Below are 23,857 nucleotides of genomic sequence, written 5' to 3' on the forward strand. Positions count from 1 at the left end.
GCACAAAATGATAAAAGAAATCAATTGATATAAAAATCATATACTACAAAAAACACAATATTGTGTAATAAATATGTCAAATATATTTATATTTTTTATATAAATAATATAATTAATTTTGTGTAAAAACAACTATATATTTTCTTTATATCATTACCTAAATTTATATTTCTTTTCTTCTTTTTTTCCTCTCTCTCTCTCTCTCTCTCTCTCTCTCTCTCTCTCTCTCTCTCTCTCTCTATTTCTTTCTTGTTTATTTTTCTTGCCTATTCTTAGAGCATATTCATTTCACAGCTCTGGGAAAAGCAGTTTAGAACCATGGCAAGAACCAATAACTACGCATCAAAAATTTTTTCACGGGCTCAAAATAATAAAAACATTAAAAATATTAGCTTAGAATTTTTTACTCATCACGATTATAAAAAGGAAGTCGCTGCATTACAAGCTCAATTTAGAAAACAAAGTTAGTACGCAATACTCAAACATTTCATTATATTCAGCAAAAAAAAAGAATTAATCGCTAAAAGATATTTAAAGGCAGAAGAATCAGTGAAGGCATTTGTTTCCAAATAAATTACCATAGATTTTTTACATGTACATCCTACATTTTTAACTTCATATTTTAATACTTCTAAGATTAGTATTTAGTATAAAATTGAATAAATTATGTTACATATATTTAAATCAATTGATTTACATGTGCATACCCACTACTTATTATTACGTTTGCTATATCGCATTGCGGCAGCTTGTGTCACCGTTACTTATGCACTAATCACTGTTTAAAAATAGTTTCCATTGGAGTTCTATTTTGCAACGCAACAGTTTTTTAGAGTTTAGAGAATCGATCAAAGAATACGCTCATATTTTTTTCAAATTTCCAATTTTCGAAGCGTGTTCTCACCTTAAAAATAATTATACGTTTAAATAATATATATAATTGTTTATAACAAATAAAATTTTTTTGCACAAATTTCGATTTATGAAAAATTAAAGTGTGTTTCAAAAGCTTCAAAATGAGCACTCAAAACATTTGTAAGATGACGGACACCAAAGATATAAATGTTTAAATAAGAGCGTATTTCCAATTTTTGACTGTTTCTACGAAATTTTAACTCCTTGTAATTTTCGAAATATTAAAGTTAAAAAATTGAAAAATTATTTTATGTATTTATTTATTCCATAGAATTTATAAAAACAATAATGACAATTTTGAAGAACATGCCGTCTAAAAGTGTCCCACTTAAGATGGAATGACTGTGTGTGTGTGCGTGCGTGCGTGCGTGCGTGCGTGCGTGTTTTGTGTATACATTTAAACTTAACTTGCATTATTAAATTTAATTAACGATTTACACTAATTTTTATTTTTTTATTCAAATAAAAAATTATGTACAATATTCTAATTTAATATAGTATTCATTATTAATATAACTAAAATTAATTTAATCTTAATTTTTTATCAAGTTAGTTTTTTTCATTTACGCAACTTTTAACATAAATAACTTTTATAAACCATGAACTTTAACTTACTTTATAGTTAGTATAAAGTAGTTATTATAGTTAGAAAAAAGTATTATTACAAACTTATCCAATCTTGTTTTAAATAGCAATTAAAGTTGATTGGTTTATACCGTTAAATCCAACAAATCATTTTTAATTATATTTAGCCACTCAACAATTACTTACTGGACATAAGGAGAGAAAAATTCTTCATTCTTGTAATTTTCTGGAACCAAGGGGATACCTCCAACATATAACAATCAGGGACATCTATAAAGTGGCACACAATGTCCTCAATTAGAAAATCATTTAAATCCTGAAAAAAAAATGAATAAATACTTGATAACAATTAGAAATTTAAAAAATTTAAATAAAATTGGATAAGTTTAAAAAAATTTTATTTATATAAACCTTATTTAAACATTTCAAAACACTTTAATGAGTAATTTCATCAAAATTTCATTAAACATGTAGTAGTTATAATAAAATCTCATTAACCACTTCGTCGGCAAGAAAAAAAAGTAATCGCAATTCAAAGATACTTTGTATCTAAAGGCTTTCGGGGTCGCTGATTACGAATCAGACATCAGAATTTTAAAATTCAAAATAGCGAATCTAATATGGCGGATCGAAAATATTTTAATTTAATTTATTTAGATAAAATTCATAATACAAAGGTTTTTGAATTGCTAAGTTTGGGTCCGCCATTTTGAATTTGGGAGTTTTGACTTTGGATTCGTACTCAGCGACCCAAAAACCCCTAGATACCAGCTTTCATAATAATCGGAAAATTTTGATTATTTTGGGTCCGTCATTTTGAATTTTGGAGTTTGGACCTTGGATTCATATTCAGCGACACAAAAAACCTTTGGATATCAATTTTCATGCAAATCGATCCAGCCAATTAAAAAATAAACGATGCGCGTCATATAACGTCAATGCCGACGGAGGGGTTAATTATATAACTTAAAAAAATGCAATTTTATTAAAAATTTGTTTCGCAAGTTCAATAAAATGGTATTAATTTGTAAATACAAAATATTTTTACTTATTTGTTGTAATTTCATAAATATTTATTATAAATTTAATGAAATAATACGATAAATCGATCAATATATCGAGTCAAGACAAATTTTCCTAATACATTATAATTTATTAAATAACCATTATATAATTATAAACGCGACTAATAACACTGTGTTGAAAAATGTTCAATTTCAAAACGTTTCGATTATACTTACAAGGGAACCTCGCGGACTCGAAAATTATGATTTTAATGAAACTTGGCATAAATGTAAAGAGAGTAAATACATGAATTTAGAAATTTATCGTAGCTGCCCATAAACGGTTTAATGGGGTGAAACCACCCTTCAAAGATTGAGACATTTTTCGTTTTCTCGATATATCTCGTAAACTAAACAAAATATTAAAAAATATTTTATACAAAAGTTTTACAATAAAAGTACTTCTATCTAACTACAGTAATTAAATTTAAAAAAAAATTTTTTTTAACAATTTTTATTTAATTTTTGAAAAAAAAATTTTTTTTCAAAATTTTATTAATGTAGTTAGATAGAGATATTGTTACCATAAAACTTTTGTATAAAACATTTTTTGATATCTCCAATACTTTTCGAGATATATCGGAAAGAGCAAAAATCTACTCTACACTATGCACTGAAAAAAGCATGAGAGAATGCGATAGCATCGCGACGGAGAGCGTTAAAAAATATTTTAAAGAAATTTTTTATTAAGGTTTATTTATGATATTAAATATAATATGAGATACTAAAAATATAATAAAATAAAGTAATATAAATTAATAATATTTTGTATAATATAATAATATGTAATAATATAATATAATAATGTCGCACGTAAATGCATGCTGATGTGAGTGAGAGAGAAAGAGTAAATAATATTAATATAATGTAGTAATATAATAATATAATATAATATAAAATATTTATATCCAGACCTCTATGTATAAATCGTAATACGGAAGGACGAAATAATTTTTCCAGAATATTATACAATATATCCCAAGTCCTTCTAGAGCATGCTAAAAGTACACCACCGCAGACATTTTAGGGATGGAAATCATACTCCTATCAGGAATCGACTCTTTGGCATGTCACCACTAATGGATCTGGACCAAGAAATCTGGATATAAATATTTTATATTATATTATATTATTATATTACTACATTATATTATTATTATTTACTCTTTCTCTCTCACTCACATCTGCATGCATTCACGTGCGACATTATTATATTTTATTATTACATATTATTATATTATACAAAATATTATTAATTTATATTACTTTATTTTATTATATTTTTAGTATCTTATATTATATTTAATATCATAAATAAACCTTAATAAAAAATTTCTTTAAAATATTTTTTAACGCTCTCCGTCGCGGTGCTATCGCATTCTCTTATGCTTTTTTCAGTGCATAATGTAGAGCAGATTTCTGCTTTTTCCGATATATCTCGAAAAGTATTGGAGATATCAAAAAATGTTTTATACAAAAGTTTTATGATAACAATATCTCTATCTAACTACATTTAAAAAATTTTGAAAAAATTTTTTTTCAAAAATTAAAAAAAAATTGTTTAAAAAAAATTTTTTTTAAATTTAATTACTGTAGTTAGATAGAAGTACTTTTATTGTAAAACTTTTGTATAAAAAATTTTTTAATATTTTGTTTACAAGATATATCGAGAAAACAAAAAATGTCTCAATCTTTGAAGGGTGGTTTCACCCCTTTAAACCGTTTATGGGCAGCTACGATAAATTTCTAAATTCATGTATTTACCCCCTCTACATTTATGCCAAGTTTCATTAAAATCAGAATTTTCGAGTTCGCGAGATTTCCTTGTTAGTCCTCTTCAGTCATAATAAATTACCAATATGTATGAACTTAAACGTAAATGAAATAATGAACACAAAAATATAATTAAACAGTTTAGAAAATGACCATAAAACGGCGCATTTCGTATTAAATGTGTCATAATAAGTAAAAACGTGAATCAACAAATAATACAATTAAATAAATAATAAAATAAAAAATAATGAAATTTTTTCGTAAGTCGGTTTTCATCTTAAAATAAATCTATAAGATCAAAAACGATGGAAAACGTGTTATGAATAACATAAACTGATATGTATATTGTAGAAAACTATAAATTTATATATGTTGATCACAGATCTTAAAAACACAATATTAAAACGAGCAACACACAGAGTATTTGACAAAGCGCTGAAGACCAGTGTAACGTTTGGTAGTCAGAGGCAGAATCATTTGGCTCGATATATTGACCGATTTATCGTATTATTTTTGCTTAGCATTAACAAGCCCTTTATATTTGTTTGAATTTAATACAATTTCTTTTTAAAATCATATACTTTATCATTAAATATTAATAATTTTTTAATAGATTTCTATTACATTTTCATTGAATTCTTATTGAACTATTACACATTTTTTATTAAACAGAAAATGGTTTTTTTTTCAGCAAAACAATATATAATTAAAATTTTAAATTGCATATTCATTAAAATTTCATCAAATTGGTAAATGTCTATAATAGCTACTGGTGCAAAAAATGAATTTTTTTAAATACCAATATTATCAATTAACAAAACTACTTAGGAAATGGAATGTAGAAATGCTTTTAGGGAGGGGCAAGTCTTTCTTAAGATTTATAATTTGTTAATAAACAAAGACACTTCTTCACTGTGACCACCATATACTAACGTAGACGGAGCATTACCTATCACTTAGGACAAGAAGGAGTTGATATTCGGGGTGAAGAGGTACTCCATGAACTTCGGTTGAATTCGGGTACGCTCGATAATATTCGACTAATAATTCGGCATATGACTGCAAGCGACTGCCCCCACGGGACCATTCGAGAGATAGAGGGAGAGAGCGAGCGAGCGAGCGAGCGAGAGAAAAAGAGCGCGAGCAAGAGAGAGAGCACGAGCGAGTGAGCGACGAATGATATAATGCCGAACATAGTCGAATCGCGACGGAACTGACCGAAGATCATGGACTCTCCCCTTACCGCAAAAATCAGTTACCCCTCTTAAAAGGCTCCGTCTACGTTAGTCTATGGTGGCCAGCTACACACACACACACACACACACACACACGCGCGCGCGAGGATGAAAGGAGTGTACCTTCAACCCCCTCCCACATCCACCCCACTGGTAGAAATGTGGGGTACTTTTGGACACTTCTGCCCAGGACATTTCTACTGGTAGAGTTGATGTGGGAGGGGGGTTAGAGGCCCCCTTTGCACTCCCCCTGTGTATGTGTAGTCACAACAAAGAAGTGTCGGTTAAGTGTATTTCTCGATCATGTAGACTTGTAGACTGTCAATGTTTACTATTATTATTATCATAAACCTAGTGTTAATAACTTTTTAATAAATGCCAAGCGTGGTTTAAAACTTTCACAACATTACTCAGGATGACTTTGATAACATATGTGAAGGACATTGAAGTCGAGGATGTATAATTGCATAATCACCAAATAATGTAATAAACTTATATAATTTTATTACTTCTTACTTCTTACTTTTTATTTATTACTTCTTAAGACTTGCCCCTCCTTGAAAGCATTTCTACATTCCATTTCCTTAGTAACTTTGTTGATTAATATATAAAAAAGATTTTTTGTAGCTATATACATTTACCATAAAATTTAATCAAAGTAAAGTTTATTGGAATTTCATTAAAATTTTCGGCACTGATCATGTTCTACACAAAATTGTACACGATCAAAATATTCTACACAAATACATTGTACACAAAAAAATTGTACGTGAAAAAACTGTGCACAAGAATTACCTTTGAATTAAAAATTGCACACGGGTATATTATGCGTAGAAAAACGATCTACTATACAGCTTTTCTACGCACAATATATCCATGTGCAATTTTTAATTCAAGGATAATTCTTGTGCAGTTTTTCCACATACAATTTTTTTTGTGTATAATATATTTGTGTAAAATATTCTGATTGTGTACAATTATTTTGTGTAGAATATGATCAGTGCCAAATTTTCTACTAGCCTAATAAACAATTGCTGTATTAATGTATGCAGATTTATTTAAAATTTTATTTAAAAATTGATTTTTGAATTTATTTATTACTTTTATTCAATATAATGTGTACCATCTACAAATGAATGGTGAATGGTTTTTTAAATATCTTACTAAGAATAATTATAATAATCTTATATACCTTACAAGCTACTGTTAACTCCACGTTAAAGGAAATTGTTTTTGTTATCACTTTCGCTGTATACATATAAATATCATCATGTAACCATTTTCTATCAACATCCTTAAACACTATTCCCGTCACTTGACCTGTAATTTCACACAATTTAGCTTTGTACTTGGTAGAAGGGAATTCTGGTTTTTTATCCTTATCTTTGGAAGGCAGTGTGCTACAATTATCGAAAAATTATTATAAAATGACAACAAATCGTTATGTACGATACTACATAATGTACATAATTTAATTACATGTTTAAATTGATTGTGTCTTGATGTCCATTTTTTTCTTGATCCTTTAACCTATCTCTCAAATAAATCACCTTTCTCAAGAGCTTTTCCTTCAGATCGTGTAACTGCATTATCTCTTCGTTTTCCATTTGTCACCATTTGTTTACGATGCTTATTTTATCCAATTTTATTTATTTTATAATACATGCAAGATAAAAAAAATGCAATTTTCTCACTTAGGCCAAACCAACGGATAGATTTATGGTCTGTGGTCTGTTCTTCCTAGCTGCACTGTTGCACTGGTGCAATAAGTTAAAGTAAGACATGTATATTTTTTCTCATTCTAACTTATTGCACCAGTGCAACGGTGCAGCTAGAAAGAACAGACCACTGTTCTTTCTAGCTGCACTGTTGCACTGGTGCAATAAGTTAGAATGAGAAAAAATATACTTGTCTTACTTTTGGTCTGTTCTTTCTAGCTGCACTGTTGCACTGATGCAATAAGTTAAAAGCCCCAGGAGCTCGATTCTTGAATTTATTCGCAAAAGAAACGTATTCGCAAATTCTGTTCTTACAGAAAAGTTAGAAATTTATTGGCTATCGTATGGCTATTAATCAATAAACTTACAACTTTCTGTTAGAGCGGGTATTTGCGCATACGTTTTCTTGCGAATGAATTCAATGGTTTGTTCGCGTCGCCATGCCCCGACATGCTCCTATTCACTCCAACGCACTCCAATACGTTGATTCCGATGACGCCAACCGATGACGCGAACAGACCTTAAAACACTCCATTGTAGTGTGCTTTCCAGCAAGACACAGATGGGGGGCTCTATTCTTGAATTTATTCGCAAGAGAAACGTATTCGCAAATTCTGTTCTTACAGAAAAGTTAGAAATTTATTGGCTATCGTATGGCTATTAACCAATAAACTTACAACTTTCTGTTAGAGCGAGTATTTGCGTATACGTTTCTCTTGCGAATGACTTCAAGAATCGGGCCCGGGGTCTGTTCGCGTCACATGCTCCGACATGCTCCTATTCACCCCAACGCACTCCAATACGTTGATTCCGATGACGCCAACCTATTAGAATGCGTTGGAGTGAGTAGGAGCATGTCGGAGCATGGCGACGCGAACAAACCACATGTGTCTTGCTGGAAAGCACGCGTAGATGGCCCTTTACACTGTGTCGTCTGTGTACCTAGCTGGAAAACAGCTCATGTATTGTAGGCCACGTTTAAAAGCGATTATATATATAATTTTTAATATTAACAAATATGCCTCGACTACCTTTACATCCTTCATCTGGGACAGGTATTATTACGCCATTCGGTAAGGCGATACGTCTAGTTCGTTATGGGTGCACTAATAGACCGTTTTATCATATCGTCGTAATGGATGTAAGTTTAATTTTCTGTCAAGAATTACAAATTTTTTTAGCTATAAATTTGTTTTTTAAATAATATTTGTAATTGTAAAGAAGCTTATGTCTTGGTAAAATTTTAATAAAATTTTGATGACAATTTTTTGAATTTTATGTTTATTTTGTGACATTTGCATCATTAACCAGTGATTTTATCAAAATTTTATCAAAAATTTATTAGTTTTAATATGTTATTAATTTGTTTATTCGCATAGTAATGGAGATCTATAGACTAAAATCATCATGAATGTACAAAATATGTCTAAATTACCTTAAAATATTATCAATGTCATGAGTAAATTATGAAAATATTTCCAAAGTATTTCAAAAAATTTTATTTGAAGCAAAACAAATGTTTTGTAAGCATTTTAAAAAGACATGTGAAACATGTAGAATATCTTTCAAACATCTCTTTGATATTTCTTAGGTATATAGGAAGATTATCGAATAGATGCATGTCATTTCAGAAGTCTATATATTTTAAGATATGCTGTTTTATTTATATACATGTGTTGCCTTTAACATTAATGCAGAAAAATGTTTTACAAATGTCTAGTCATGACTCGGAGATAAAGTTTTTAAAATATTTCAATCTTTGGTAAAAAATTATACGTCAAATAATTTACTTAAAAAATGTTTGTACAATATTATTTTAAAATATTTAAAAACATGTGAAATTGATATTTATTAATGTTACTTTAATTATATTTTGCTTAAACATACGCACACATGCACTAACACACATAAAACTATTTTCAGTAAATTTACTAGGGTGAATTTAATATAACAAGGAAATTTTATATTGCCTTTTATAAAGTGAAATGAGCCGTGCATGACCTTGAGATGTTGTAAATAGGGGTACTGGAATAAAAAGCAGCACTAATTGCCCTTGCTTTAAAAAAAGACAAATTTATTTGTTAAATTCTATCAACACTGGCAATCATACATAACAAGCGAAGTTGTACTACGTTTCGGCCCGAGATTTGGGCCCTTTTCAAGTAAATCTGAATAGATAAACTGATTTAACGTGGTGAGATAGAATCAATTATGTTAACACAATAATCCCTTATCTATAATTACATTCTACTAAACGTCTTGTTCCTCGATCACGCATTCATTCTACGCGCTTACCAAACCACTAAAATGCTGCAAATGACGTATAATAAGAAACAGAACGGTAATTAATTTTGAACGTATGTAAGTACACAGATGGTTGCTGAGTCAATAATATGACAATGAATAAATAGGTAAATATCCAGCAAACACCAAGTTACATGTAACGTGCCTGTTAGTTGTAATTTCCCACTCAACAATGTAATTGTAATATAACACGTATCATGTATGTGTTATATTACAATTTTGATATAACTAACAAGCACGTTACATGTAACTTTGTGTTTGCTGGGTATTGATATGAATAAATAGATAAAAAATAAATGTAAACGTTAGAAGGAGGATAATTACATAGTCAATAGAATACAAATGAATAATAGAAAAGTATAAAAATGAATAAACAGATCAATATACAAATGAATAAATAAATGAAAATAAATGTAAAAGTCCTATATGCTTACATGGTTGGTCAAAGAAATTGAAAACGTGGAGTTAAGCTCTCTCTGTCTTTTTACTGAGTTCGTAGATGTGTAATAAATTAAAATACAATTAGTCACAAAGCAACAAAATACTGGTATAAGTAGATATCCAGCAAACACAAAGTTACATGTAACGTGCTTGTTAGTTGTAATTTCCCACTCAATAATATAATTGCAATATAACACACGTGTTATATTACAATTACATTGTTGAGTGGGAAATTACCACTAACAGGTACATTACGTGTAACTTGGTGTTTGGTGGGTAAGCTCTAAGAAGCATCTCGAACGAAAAGCTGTGTCAAACTGATGGCTGAAACATCGCAATGTCACATAAAGAAATGGCAACGAACAAAAACATTTCAAAATAGTTATCTCGCTTGTTTGATCACCTTGTCGTATATCGGATTCAAATTTTCCGTGTCGCGTTTCAAGTTGATCGTCTTATTCTGTTTTTTGATGAAATTTCAGCGATCTCTCTCTTCCTTGTGTGTTTCTCATTATGCAGTATGTCAATCTTCGACCAATCAAAATCATGTAGACACGTTCTGTGTCTGCTTACAACCGAATAATTGCTTTTGTCTTTTTTTAATATTATTGCGGTGTTCTTTAATTCTTGTTTTGAGATGCCTCTTTGTTTGTCCTACATATGATTGTCCTACTTCACAATCATTACAGTTTATCCTATATGTTACACACGATCTCTTCTCTTTATCTAATTTATCTTTACCCTTTTTTATAACACTGTCTAATTTTTTCGGGATCTTATATAGAACGTCGAGTCCATATCTATTAAGCGCCTGACGAACGTTTTCAGACATCCCTTGAATGTATGGTAATGGTATATGTCTCTTTAAATCAAATTTTGCGGTGTCCGAAGCGTTATTCGTATTGCCGAAAAATTTAAGTACTTTCAATCTCTTCTTAATCACTCTATCGATAATATGTGTAGGAAAACAGTTATTCTGAAGGATTCTCCTTACGATTTCGATGTTGGAGACATTAAATTTTTTGTCCGATAAAAGTATCGCTCTGTCAACTAAACCGATGATTATATTTAATTTATATCTTTGTGGGTGATTTGACAGATAGTTAACATACTTACCCGAAAATGTAGGTTTTCGATACCAATTAGTAATTAATTTATCTTGATTCCTAATTACAATTGTGTCGAGGAAGGGGATCGACTCATTCTGTTCCATTTCATGTGTAAATTTAAGTCTCGGGTGGTAAGAATTGAAAGTGTCAAGAATGTTTTCGACTCCCATTTTCGACACAACGGCGAAAATGTCATCGACATATCTACGATAAAAGAGGATATCAAATCTAAGGGCCTGCAAACAGTGCGACCTGTTCCGACATCATTATATCTGCCAAAATCGGTCAAAGTGGAGATCCCATTGGGCTGTCAAAGATCTGTTCATAGAAACAGCCATTGAAACTAAAACTAGTCGATGTTAATACTAAATCAATGGCGTATAAAAATTGATTTAAGCTGAAATTGGTCCCTTTAGAAATGTCGCGCCATCGTTTGTCAATACTCTTGACTCCCAAATCTTTTGGAATGTTTGTAAATAATGCTGTAGCATCTAGGGAAATAAGTGCACAGTCATTTTCAATTCTTAATTCTTTGACAGAATTAATGAAGGTCCAATTATCTTTAACTGAGAACTGGGTAGTTGGATATTCTGGTGTAAAATGTGATGTAAAAAAGATGCTACATTGTATAATGGACTTCCTACTGCAGATACTATCATACGCATTGGATAACCGGTTTTGTGGATCTTCTGTGGCAGCCCATAACAGCGAGGCAGATTACCATTTGTGCAATTCAGATGTCTGTAAGTGTGATCATCAATGATGTTAGCGTCACGCCAAGATTTAGTCAAAGAATTCAATTTTGATGTAATCTGTTTGATTGGATTCTTTCTTATTTTTTTGTATGTCGTTTGATCGTCAAGTACTTCGTTCATACGCTTAATGTAATCATTTTTGCTCATAATTACAGTGATCTGTCCTTTATCTGCTTTAGTCACGAAAACATCATCGTTTTCGCGTAAAAATTTTTTACATTTACTAAATTCCCTCATAATATAATTGTCTGTGTAATTAACATGTTGTTTTTAGCCGAGGAACTTATGCAAAGAATTTACGACAGTACCACGCACAGAGTCAACAATTTTTTCTGGAAAATCTTGTAAAAGTTTAATTCAAAATTCTTAATAGTTTCTAAAACACATGTCTCACGATCACCTTTATGTTTTTGATTGAACAGTAAGCTGAATTTTTCACCAAGACTCAAAAAGTCCATTACGTGTTCTGGGATTTTCGTATTGCTAATATTAACTATCCATTTACTCCTATTAATTTGGCTGAAGGGATTCAAACATGCCTCACGTTTATTTATTATTGTATTAAATTTTTTGATGGACTTTAATTTCATGTTGTGATTATGTTTAATAATTTCATTTTCGTTGAATTTAATAAAATCGTTCACCATATGCGTAGGTAATGTATCAAATAATCGTTTTTAATTCTCTCTATCTCACCTTGTAAGAAATTAACATTATTATTGAAATCTTTAATTTCTAAATTTAGAATGGTTTTTTGATAACGTTCTTTTTGTCTATTAAATCGTCGATGCACTCCTGCTGTGGAAGAACATCTTCGATCGTATGTTTATAATGTGTGATGGTAGCACGTCGTGACGTCTACAGCGGAGCAAGAAAATCCGTTATTGTTTAACTGTGGCAATTCTTAATTTATTATTGATCCAAGATTTTAACTTTGTATTGTATCCAAATTGTTGTTAAACATATCTGAAGAAGCTGCTATATGTGACACCATTTTTTGAAGGTCAATGGTGTTTATTCACTCGAGTAACCAATTTCCAAGCCGCCAGTAGTTTTTTAAAAAAAAGACAAATTTATTTGTTAAATTCGTCATTGTAATTATGAGCAAAAATGATTACATTAAGCGTATGAACGAAGTACTTGATGATCAAACGACATACAAGAAAATAAGAAAGAATCCAATCAAACAGATTACATCGAAATTGAATTCTTTGATTAAATCTTGGCGTGACGCTAACATCATCGATGATCACACTTACAGACATCTGAATTGCACAAATGGTAATCTCCTTCGCTGTTATGGGCTGCCACAGAAGATCCACAAAACCGGTTATCCAATGCGCACGATAGTATCTACAGTGGGAAGTCCATTATACAATGTAGCATTTTTTTACATTACATTTTACACCAGAATATTCAACTACTTAGTTCTCATGTTAAAGATAGTTGGACCTTCGCTAATTCTGTCAAAGATTTAAGAATTGAAAATGACTGTGCACTTATTTCCCTAAATGCTACAGCATTATTTACGAACATTCCAAAAGATTTGGGGGTCAAGAGTATTGACAAACGATGGCGCGACATTTCTAAAGGGACCAATTTTAGCTTAAATCAATTTACACGCCATTGATTTAGTATTAACATTGACTAGTTTTAGTTTCAATGGTTGTTTCTATGAACAGATCTTTGGCAGTCCAATGGGATCTCCACTTCCATCGATTTTGGCAGATATAGTGATGTCAGACCTTGAGTCGCACTATTTGCAGACCCTTCGATTTAATATTCCCTTTTATCATAGATATGTCGATGAAATTTTCGCTTTTGTGCCGAGGATGAGAGTCGAAAACATTCTTGACACTTTCAATTCTTACCACCCGAGACTTAAATTTACACATGAAATGGAACAAACAATATATCAAAAATATATTCTATATATTGTTGATAATAATTTTTGTATCGTTTCTAAATAGTTTATGAAAAATAATTATATAATCTTTAAAAAATATTTTTTGAAAATAAATTTGTAAAATATTTATGATATTTTGTGCTATCTGGGATATATCCTAAGTTTTTTTGAAAACCGAATTAAGAAATTGTCTATGTATTGGGAAAAATGTGTAAATAAAGCAGTAGATTATATTGAAAAATATGTAATCAATTTTTGTATTAAAATATATTTTTAAAAAAATTTCCAGTTATATTTGATCCGCCCTAACCGTAAGTTATTAATCTTTTCTAACATATATAATATATATCTATATCCATAAAGATATGTTAGAAAAGATTATAATAACTTACGGTTAGGGCGGATCAAATATAACTGGAAATTAGTTTTTAAAAAATATATTTTAATACAAAAACAGAAATTGATACTGAAAGACATTTATGGTATATGAACTTGAAATATTTTTTATATTCTTTGATAATAATGGTATAAATATTTATTTTAAATATTTTCATAAATGTTTATCATAATTTTTTTTATACCTGACAAACTCGGACATAAAAATATGTACAAAATATTTATCAAATATTTTTTCTTTTTATAAATATTTTATAAATATTTTGTGCTATCTGGGATACATGGGGCATTCTTTGTGAAAACGGTCTCCCCCTGGACATTTTAATTTTTGAGATAAATAAATGTTTAAGTGCTGAAAATTTTTGTTGATCCTTCTACTTTTGAATGCCGTGTGGCAAGTTTGGAAATGCAAAATGGCGGATTTAAAATGGCGGCCAAAACAAGAAAGAAGCCATTATTTATAATATAAAATAACGTTTGCACATTATTTGATCCTGAAAAAAGGCCGATTCAGATGTGTCTTGATTTTAGACAGTGTTGTTTATCCTTAAAATACACTGTGGGTTAAAACAATCTGAAAAGAAATTTATAAAATTAAAATTAAAATTTATTGATATCCATTTTGAAACAATTGGATTAACCTTAATCTTGAATGTTTTAAGAATACACTTAACTTTTAGTCCAAATAATTTATTTTTTTGTCGCAGTAACTATTGAAAGTGGCTTTGGAGCATTTTAACCCAGTATGTCTTATACAGAAAGTGTGTATTTCAAGAGTTAAAAGTACCATAATTTTTCTAATCTAGCGTATAAGGTATAGTATTTTATATTTTATAAAATGAAAAAATATTTTGTTTTTAACAACTCTGCACTAAGATTACCACATATTCTATAACGTCACGGATTTGTGATTGATTCTGTCACTAAGGTACTTATAAAAAGGTACTCTAATGATAAAAATAAAGTAAAATGGTGGCCATATTGATACAAGTAATAAGTATATACATTACGTAAGCTTAAAGCAGATTTGTTAAAAACAAAATATTTGTTCATTTTATGATATGAAATACTACATCATGTAAGCTACAGATTAAAAAAATTATGCTACTTTTAACTCTTAAAATACTTCCTGTATAAAACAAAAGTATACCACTAAAAAAAAATAGGGAACACTTTGTGTATACAGAAAATTTAGGCTATCTTCAAACTGCTGCAACTCAGCGAAAAATCCTCGTAGAAACAAAATTCAAAAAGCGTTTTAAAGCTTGAAACTTCTTTCAAACGCTTTTTGGTAATTTTAGTTATCTTTTTTTTTTACCAACGTGGCACAATGATGAAGCTTGACCCGTTAAAATGAAAATTTTTAATGCGAATTTGCTGCGCTGCATCTCGCGTGAAAAAATTATAGAGTATTTTTGTTACTTGCATCTTAGAGCGGGATCTTTTTCCTTAATTTTGAGTGGTTATTCATTGCTGTACGATTTTTTTTGACTGAGTTATTGAGATTTTAAGAAAAAATGATTATTTTGACTTTTATCGCTTGTTACTCGTGAACAAATCAACGTACAGCGCTCAGCAAAACAGCGTTGGAAAGCTGAAAGTTTGCACTTTTGAATGTCATTAATTTTTTCACAGATTTACTTTTTCTAACAACAAATCGCGTTTAAAGATTACGTAAAAAGTCGCATATTTTACGGTTTTTATTTAGTTCAAAGTACTGTTGTGAAGAAAGATCCAATCACATCGCTAAAGCAAAGTTTTATAGTACGATTATTCCCCAGTAATAAACACTAACGTTCATAGAATAAAACATTTTTATTCCACGTGTTTATCATTCTTGAAATTGCTGAAATTGCTTACGTTTTTTCAACAATTTTTCTACACTCTTTTGACCAAGTTACAAAGTCAACCTTACATTTCTTTTTAAATGACGCTTACCGCCGGCATTAGCGTTATTCAATGTGCACCACATGGAAGATGCCAATTGGATTGTGCACATCGCGCGCGCGCATGTGCGTGTGTATGTTTTTCACAGCAAAGGTAAGGACCTCGCGGTTTATCACACGCGCGCTCGCGGCTGTTCCTTGCGACTTTTTAATGTCGTTTTATGTTGTTTCAAATGCGTTCAAATGTCTACGCGGCATTTTGAAAATTTTGTATACAAGCTCAATACTCTACGAGACGCGTCTGTGTTAAACATTTGTTTTAAAGCTTCTATACATAAACACTACATGTAAACATTACGAGTACGCACCTACTCACATACACACCGTAATGTTTACAAGTAATGTTTACGTACAAAGAGACTTCGAAATAAATGTTCAGTTTACAGACGGCTCTCGTATACGAAATTTTCAAAATGCGTAGACATTTGCCTGCAACAGAAGTTGCACAAATAATCGCATTTCTTGAAGATTTTCGCGTGCGTCATGTAGTGCATCATGTTGGTGTGTCTATCTCTGTAGTAAGTAGAGTTTGGTCACGATATTAAGAGATAGGACGTTGTACGCACGCGTGATGTGCACAATCTGATCGACATCTTCCACGTGGACATTGAATAATGCTAATGCCGGCGGTGTCATTTAAAAAGAGATGTAGGTTGACTTTGTAACCGTACAGCAATGAATAATCACTCAAAATAAAGGGAAAAGATTACGCTCTAAGATGCAAGTAACAAAAATATTCCATGATTTTTTTCACGCGAGATGCAGCGCAGCAAATTTGCATAAAAAATTTTTATTTTAACGGGTCAAGCTTTATCATTGTGCCACGTTGGTGAAAAAAAAAACTAAAATCGCCAAAAAGTTTTAAAAAAAAAGTTTTAAGCTGTAAAACGCTTTTTGGATTTTGTTTCTACGATGATCTTTCGCTGAGTTGCAGCAGTTTAAAAATAGCCTAAATTTTCTGTATACAAAAAGCGTTCCTTATTTTTTTTTAGTAGTGTATAATACACACTGAGTCAAAATGATCCAAAGCCACTTTCACTGGTTACTGCGACAAAAAAATTATTTTAAAAATTAGGTAAATTTTTTTAACATTTAAGATTAAAGTTAATTTAATTGTTTTAAAATAAATATCAGTAAATTTTAATTTTAATTTTATAAATTTTTTTTAGGTTATTTTAATTTAGAGTGTATTTTAAGAATTAACAACACTGCCTAAAATCAAGACACCTTTGAATTGGCCCTTTTCAGGATTAACTAATGTACAAATGTTATTTTAAGTTATAAATAATAGTTTTTTTATTTTGGCCGCCATTTTGCATTTCCAAATTTGCCACATGGCATTTAAAAGTAGAAGGATCAACGAAAATTTTCAGCCTTTAAACATTTATCTAAAAAAATATAATGTACAGGGGGCTGTTTTCACAAAGAACGCCCTACATATATATGCATACAAAGTCAAATTTAAAAAAATTACACATTCTAATTTAATGTAAATGCCGCTTTTCAATTAATTTAATCTTAACGCCATTTTTAATCTAACATGACTAAATTTTTTAAAAGTTACTAATTTTAATATTTAAAAAGATATTGACTTACCTTAAGCTTTTTGAGAATTAGAATATTATTACAAAATGGTAATATAAAGGTGAAAGTCTTGTTCTATGTTTATCTTGGCCATCGATTTGTAATTAGAATTTGTACATTAATATATGAAATAAATAAGTTTGTTGCATCACTTTGTTTTAGACAAAATTGACACAGAGAAAACCACCAATAGAGCAAATCGGCGTCTACGATCCGCTACCAAATGTACACAATGAAAAATTAGTGTCCTTCAATTATGAAAGAATACAATATTGGATCGCCAAAGGTGCACAAGTGTCTACACCCGTTGCAGATTTATTAGGACTAGCTGGATATTTACCTATACATCCAAGAACATATATGAGAGCGTGGAGAAATCGTAAAACTTTAGAGGAAAGTAAGAACGCTAAAAAACATGTGTGTTAAGAAGAAGCAATTGTATTTAGTATCTAACATATAATTATTATGTAATAAGCATTTGTTTTGTTTGACATTCACAATTTATCAATAAAATTATTAAATAATCATTTTAAAAAATCGTAGTATTCTTGTTTTAATTCTCCGTTTATACATTTATTTTCACTAACACAATCTGTACTCCGACTTCTTTTTGTCCCGTCCCATTTTTAAAATGTTAAATACATGCAAAAAATAAGAATAAGTTTTTAATTACTTTTGAGTAACTACATCTTAAATTTCAGTAGTTATATTGGTAATTTATAAAAAAATTTTTTACAATAACAATTTTAAACTTCCCGAGATTGATAAAAAATGGAATTTCGTAAAAAAATTCATAATTTAATAACAAATTATTATTAAGGCTACGTTCCGATATTCACTGCCAGTACTGAAATTCTACAGTGTATGTGACGTAAACTATAGATTTTCAGTACTGGCAGTGAATATCGAAACGCAGCTAAGACAAATTTTTTTGAGATTTTTTAGATTAAGCTATAACTTTTCAGAAAAAAATTGTTCTACATGTGTCGGTTGTAAAAAGTATAATTATTTGCGTGACTGAAGGTAAGATATTTTTTGGGTAATAAGAATATAATAAAATTATAATTTTTCACATCTTTTCTTATTATAAAAAATTATAGTATATTATCGTAAAAAACTTTGGTATATACAATGTGGAATGATTAAAATTGAAGAAATAATATTAATTATGTTTCGTGCGCAATCTAAACAGAAAATTGTGCGATGATTGTTGCAAATTGGCTCGCCACATACACCACAACAAAATCACGTTTTCTTATTTTCTGCGCACGGATATACAGAACATCTTTGTTTATGTTTGTATTAGGATTAAAAGCCTGAGTAGAGTCAACAAAATTTTTCGAATTTTATAACGCAAATTGCTTCTTAAGGTTTCTATTTGTAAACGAAATTGCAAATGTGTCTTTACTGAATTGAAAGCCAAGTCTTAAAAAGTCACGCCGATTTAAAGATAAATTTTCTTGTCGCAAATAGTATAAAATTGAATTTATGCCAGCATGATCAAGCATGCCATAGAATATACACAGGGGTCAGCGATCAGACGTGTCCAAAAAGCCATGATTAAAGAGCCGTACCCGTTTGCTCACGTCAATATTGGCCACGATCTCAATTGACACGAGGTAGATTGGCCACGTTGATAATGGCCATGCGTTAATATTGGCTACGCATCATTATTGGTCACGCGTCATTGGCTACGTAACATTGACTACGCGTTATTATTGGCCACGCGTCAATATTGGTCATGTCGAGAGGCCTTCATTTGCGCACAGTACAATTGGATACGTTGCAATTGCCTACCGTGCTATTAGACACGAAACATTGCACACCGTTCAATTGCGCACAGTTCGTTTGAACACCGTTTGATTGGACACAGTTTGATTGGACACGGTTTGATTGGACACAGTTCGATTGCGCACCGTACGATTGCACACCGTTCAATTGCACAATCGAACTATATCCAATCGTATTGTGTCCAATCGAACGGTATCCAATCGAACAGTGTCCAATCGAACAGTATTCAATCGAACGGTGTCCAATCAAACGGTGTCCAATTGAACGGTGCGCAATTGAACGGTGTGCAATGTTTCGTGTCTAATAGCACGGTGGGTAATTGCAACGTGTCCAATTGTACTGTGCGCAAATGAAGGCCTTTCTGCGGGGGATACTCGTAGGCGCGAGGAGGTAATTAAAGGTGGAGTTTGCAGTCATGACTGTATAATAATTCTCCTGCGACTTGAGTATTAAGCCAACAGGAATCGTAAATTGTGTCCCGGTATATCTCTACGCTTGGTTGTGGATGACTGTCCTGGTGGATTTATTATCTTCTTTTATGTGGCGGTTTTGGCTGCGGGATTTTACTGAAAACAGGCGTTGATGGACTGTTTGGATTGGTTGAGAAGCGAAGTGATGAAGGACAACATGAGCACCTGCATGTGCGCTTCTACTGGCGCCTCCACAGTAACATGTATGAAGACTAGAACCAGGAGATCGAACTAAACCTGATTTTGCCTTCAAAAGTGAGGCGAAAATCTGTTAGAAATGTAGTACCAAATGGTGGCGCTGGCGATAGTGATTTGTGGCAGCCCTTGCGATTTATTCTCCATTTTTAGTTATTTTCTATTTTTTTGTGCATTTACACTTTATTTATTTGTTATCAAACTAATTTCAAGCAATTTATGTTTCTTAGATACTTAAAAAAAGAATGTTTATTAAAAAAAAGAAATTCATTCATTCATTTGTAAGCTTGATATTAGTAAACACGTATTACTTTACAAAGTCTTTTTATTTCATAAATATAAGACACTGATCTCATTAAAGTGGATATGGCATAGGACAAAATAAGTGTGACCAATTGAAGGTTGTAGTCTCTGTACACAATATGGCGGTGTATACGAATACGAACACAGTTTACTGTGACGATGATACAAAATTCCACGTGTAATTAATTATCTATAGACGTAGATGTGTAGCAGTTTTATCCAAAATATTACTTTTTTTATAATAGAAATAGTAAAATAGTAAAATAGTGAGATTCCAAAATTAAAAAATGTGTTTATTGTGGAAAAGGAAGTAAAAATAAACAATGAACGTTTCATAGGTGAGTAAGGTTAAGTCTGAAAAGTTTAATAATAATATATTTAATATATAATGTATTAATAAAATGTTTTTTACAGATTCCCAAACAAGGAAAAATATTCACAATTATTTGAAAAATGGATTAAAATATGAACCTGGATTCAAATATGTACCTCATAAGTACATAAGGATTTGTTGAATATACATTTTTATTATGTTGCTTTAAATTACAAATTTAAGTTTTAAGTGATATGTTTGTTTTGAATTCATATATTTTATGTTATAAAATATATTTATAATGTAACATTATTGTCATTATGTTTAAATAGCACAGCATGTGACTTGCAAAGTTTAATAAAGCACGCAAAATAACATTTTTCTATTACTACTTTTCTATTATTACTTTTTTCTAAAAAACGCGATAAAAAAATTATCTTATTTTCTATTTGCTTCTATGCTGTGCATGTATATAGTGCATGTATATACATTTTATTATGTACATTATAATATTTATACTTAAATATTAAATAAATCTATGCTAATCTATGTCTAATAGTTACTTTTTTTACAAGCTGCAAGTATGGATTATTACAACACAAAGACACGAGGACAAAATAAGCTATAACAATACCCTTTAAACTTATTTATAAGTTTAGTAGTAGTAGTATTATTTATTAGTAAAATTATTTAACAAGATGGTCATAAATAAAAATTTTTGATTTTTAGACACCTGCAAAATTTTATTTTTTAATCTTTTATTTATCTTCTTATTTAATAAAATATTTATATATTTTGACTCAATTTATACATAAAAATGTTATATATTACCAAATATTTTTTTAAATATTACAAAATATTTGTTATAAAGTCACTTACAAATGTCACTTACAATTATAAAAAAATACATAATATTAAATGTTATATGTATGATATAAAACAATATTATAAAAATTCAAATAAACACATTCCAGATTAATATTTTAGAACATTTCAAATTACTAAACATATACATTTTAATATATTTTGTAAATTAATTAATTTTTTAATTCATTTTTACTGGTTACATTATAATCATATTTTATATTTTTACAATATATCTTATTTAACACATATATTTTGTGTTAGTCATTCAAATTTTCCGCCAAAAGCGTGTACGCTGACTACAACTTTAATGGCTTCCGTATTCTATTGGTCACACTTCTTTACCTCAGATTATTAGGGTATGCCATATCCACTTTAATGAGATCAGTGATATAAGATAGAATAGGGAATCTTTCCCATAGGTTTACCTAGAGCACTAGAAAAGTAGGTATTCTCACGTCCGCCTTTTTTCTTCAAACTAGCAAGTAACTAGCATAATATTTTATATATATAGGCTGCGTTTCGATATTCACTTGGCCTGTTCTTTTTAGCTGCACTGATGCACTGGTGCAATAAGTTAAAGTGAGACAAATATATTTTTTCTCATTCTAACTTGTTGTACCAGTGCAGCAGTGCAGCGAAAAAGAACAGACTAACTGTCAGTACTAAAATTCTACAGTGTATGTGACGTAAACTATAGATTTTCAGTACTGGCAGTGAATATCGAAACGCAGCCATAATACATCGCAATAATCTTTATAGTCTCAAGATCATAAATATCGTGTCTTGGTTTCATTGTCGGATAAAGTTTGGTGCTTCCAAAGATTATTGACGTATATATACAGGGTGTCCCAACACACGTGGACCATTACTCGTAAAAAGGTAAAAGGGATCAAGATGAACATAAAAGTCCAATATTGTCTTGAATTAGGGGCTCGATTCTTGAATTCATTCGCAAGAAAACGTATGCGCAAATACCCGCTCTAACAGAAAAGTTGCAAGTTTATTGGTTGAAAGCCATACGATAGCCAATAAATTTTCAACTTTTCTGTAAGAACAGAATTTGCGAATACGTTTCTCTTGCGAATGAATTCAAGAATCGGCGCCCAGGTCTGCAAATAATCGAGATATTAACGTATGGAATTCTCAAAAAATCTAATTAATTTCTATCGTAATTGTGAACAGTAAATAATAAAAGCTTATTAAACATTCATAATAGATTATTTTCCGTGTTATGGCTCAAGCGGATCGAGCTCTTTTCTCGGCGCGCTCTCATTCGCATAATTTGAAAAATTAATACCTTGCAGATTATTAGTGGACCTAACCCGAGACTTAACTCAAGACTTAATCCAAGACAACCCAGTGAACACATTTTATAGCGGCAATATAACATGGAAGTTACAAGTAATTTAACATTGTTATTTTTGTGATATGTAGGTGCTATATGACATGGAAATAACCTCCCATACAGCACGAGGAGCTCCCGGGGAGCTCCCGAGGAGCTCACAAAATTTTTCATAAGCTTCATTTAAGCTTCCAAAAGATTCGCACGCAGCTGCTATGTCCGCTTTTGAGAGCTTCTTGAGAGCTTCATTTGAGCTCGCAGGGAGTTTATAAATCATGTTTTAAGAGAGTTTTCCCTGCGAGCTTCAAAGTAATTCCCTGGAAATTTCTATATAAGCTTTCCGGGAGCTCTTATGTCCGCTTTTGGGAGCTCCCTGAGAGCTTAGATGAAACTATCAGGGAGCTTATATAAAAGCTTCACGGGAATTATTTTGAAGCTCGCAGGGAGTTCTTAAAACATTATTTCTGAACTCCCTGCGAGCTTAAATAAAGCTCTCAGGGAGTTCTTAAAAGCGGACATTGGAGCTGCCGGAAAAAATTTTATTTTTATATTTTCTCAATTTTCGGAAGCTCTCTCTAAGTTGCGAAGGCCCACGAACTCTCTTCGTGTAACAAAAACAATATATATTACACTTTGCTGCTAGTGAAGTACTAACTGCTAGGTAAGCCGTGAGTGATGGTTTTCTTTTATAAGCCTTTTGGAGTAAATTTTCTCACGAGAAGGAAGAGCGCCGTGCCTTCGCCTAGTGGCGATCTTGCGAACTACTCGCGGCTTATGACTATACATGCAGTACATTAATTTACCCGATATGTTCAATCTCTGGGAGTTTGTTTTGTCAAATTTTG

At 30.7% G+C, this 23,857-nt stretch overlaps 2 protein-coding genes and 1 long non-coding RNA gene across 5 annotated transcripts in view; 2 read left to right on the top strand and 1 right to left on the bottom strand.

The window, feature by feature from the left end:
- Positions 1-7,507, bottom strand: part of LOC105831095 — a 43,229-nt gene extending 35,722 nt beyond the window's left edge. Inside the window, exons 1-4 of one of the 3 annotated variants that reach the window (XM_036283495.1) lie at positions 7,490-7,507; positions 7,123-7,329; positions 6,765-6,892; positions 1,687-1,816 (exon numbers count right to left, since the gene is read on the bottom strand). In XM_036283495.1, coding sequence (XP_036139388.1) covers positions 1,687-1,816; positions 6,765-6,892; positions 7,123-7,189 — 325 coding nt within the window. In that variant the 5' untranslated portion in view covers positions 7,190-7,329; positions 7,490-7,507. Of the gene's footprint in view, positions 1-1,686; positions 1,817-6,764; positions 6,973-7,051; positions 7,342-7,489 lie in introns of those variants that run through there. The other 2 variants (XM_036283488.1, XM_036283483.1) reach the window with 2 other exon arrangements.
- A 646-nt stretch (positions 7,508-8,153) lies between these two features.
- LOC105831098 (probable 28S ribosomal protein S16, mitochondrial) lies at positions 8,154-18,268 on the top strand. The gene is made up of 2 exons (XM_012670986.3): positions 8,154-8,431; positions 17,894-18,268. Exons 1-2 carry the CDS (start codon positions 8,309-8,311, stop codon positions 18,155-18,157), a joined length of 387 nt encoding a protein of 128 aa, XP_012526440.1. The 5' UTR covers positions 8,154-8,308; the 3' UTR covers positions 18,158-18,268.
- Positions 18,269-19,609: 1,341 nt separating this feature from the next.
- Positions 19,610-21,180, top strand: LOC118648731. The gene is made up of 2 exons (XR_004965419.1): positions 19,610-20,828; positions 20,905-21,180. It is a non-coding gene; the product is annotated as an uncharacterized LOC118648731 (long non-coding RNA).
- Positions 21,181-23,857: the final 2,677 nt, after the last annotated feature.

The sequence above is a fragment of the Monomorium pharaonis genome, chromosome 1, assembly GCF_013373865.1.
Source record: "Monomorium pharaonis isolate MP-MQ-018 chromosome 1, ASM1337386v2, whole genome shotgun sequence".
In the NCBI taxonomy this organism is placed as follows: Eukaryota; Metazoa; Arthropoda; class Insecta; order Hymenoptera; family Formicidae; genus Monomorium; species Monomorium pharaonis.

What these genes read in the sequence shown, in the direction of transcription:
- LOC105831098 (XM_012670986.3), top strand. Translation starts at nt 8,309, where the DNA reads ATGCCTCGACTACCTTTACATCCTTCATCTGGGACAGGTATTATTACG. An exon ending in ATCATATCGTCGTAATGGAT is followed by an intron (nt 8,432 to 17,893) that starts GTAAGTTTAATT and finishes ACTTTGTTTTAG; the next exon opens with ACAAAATTGACACAGAGAAA.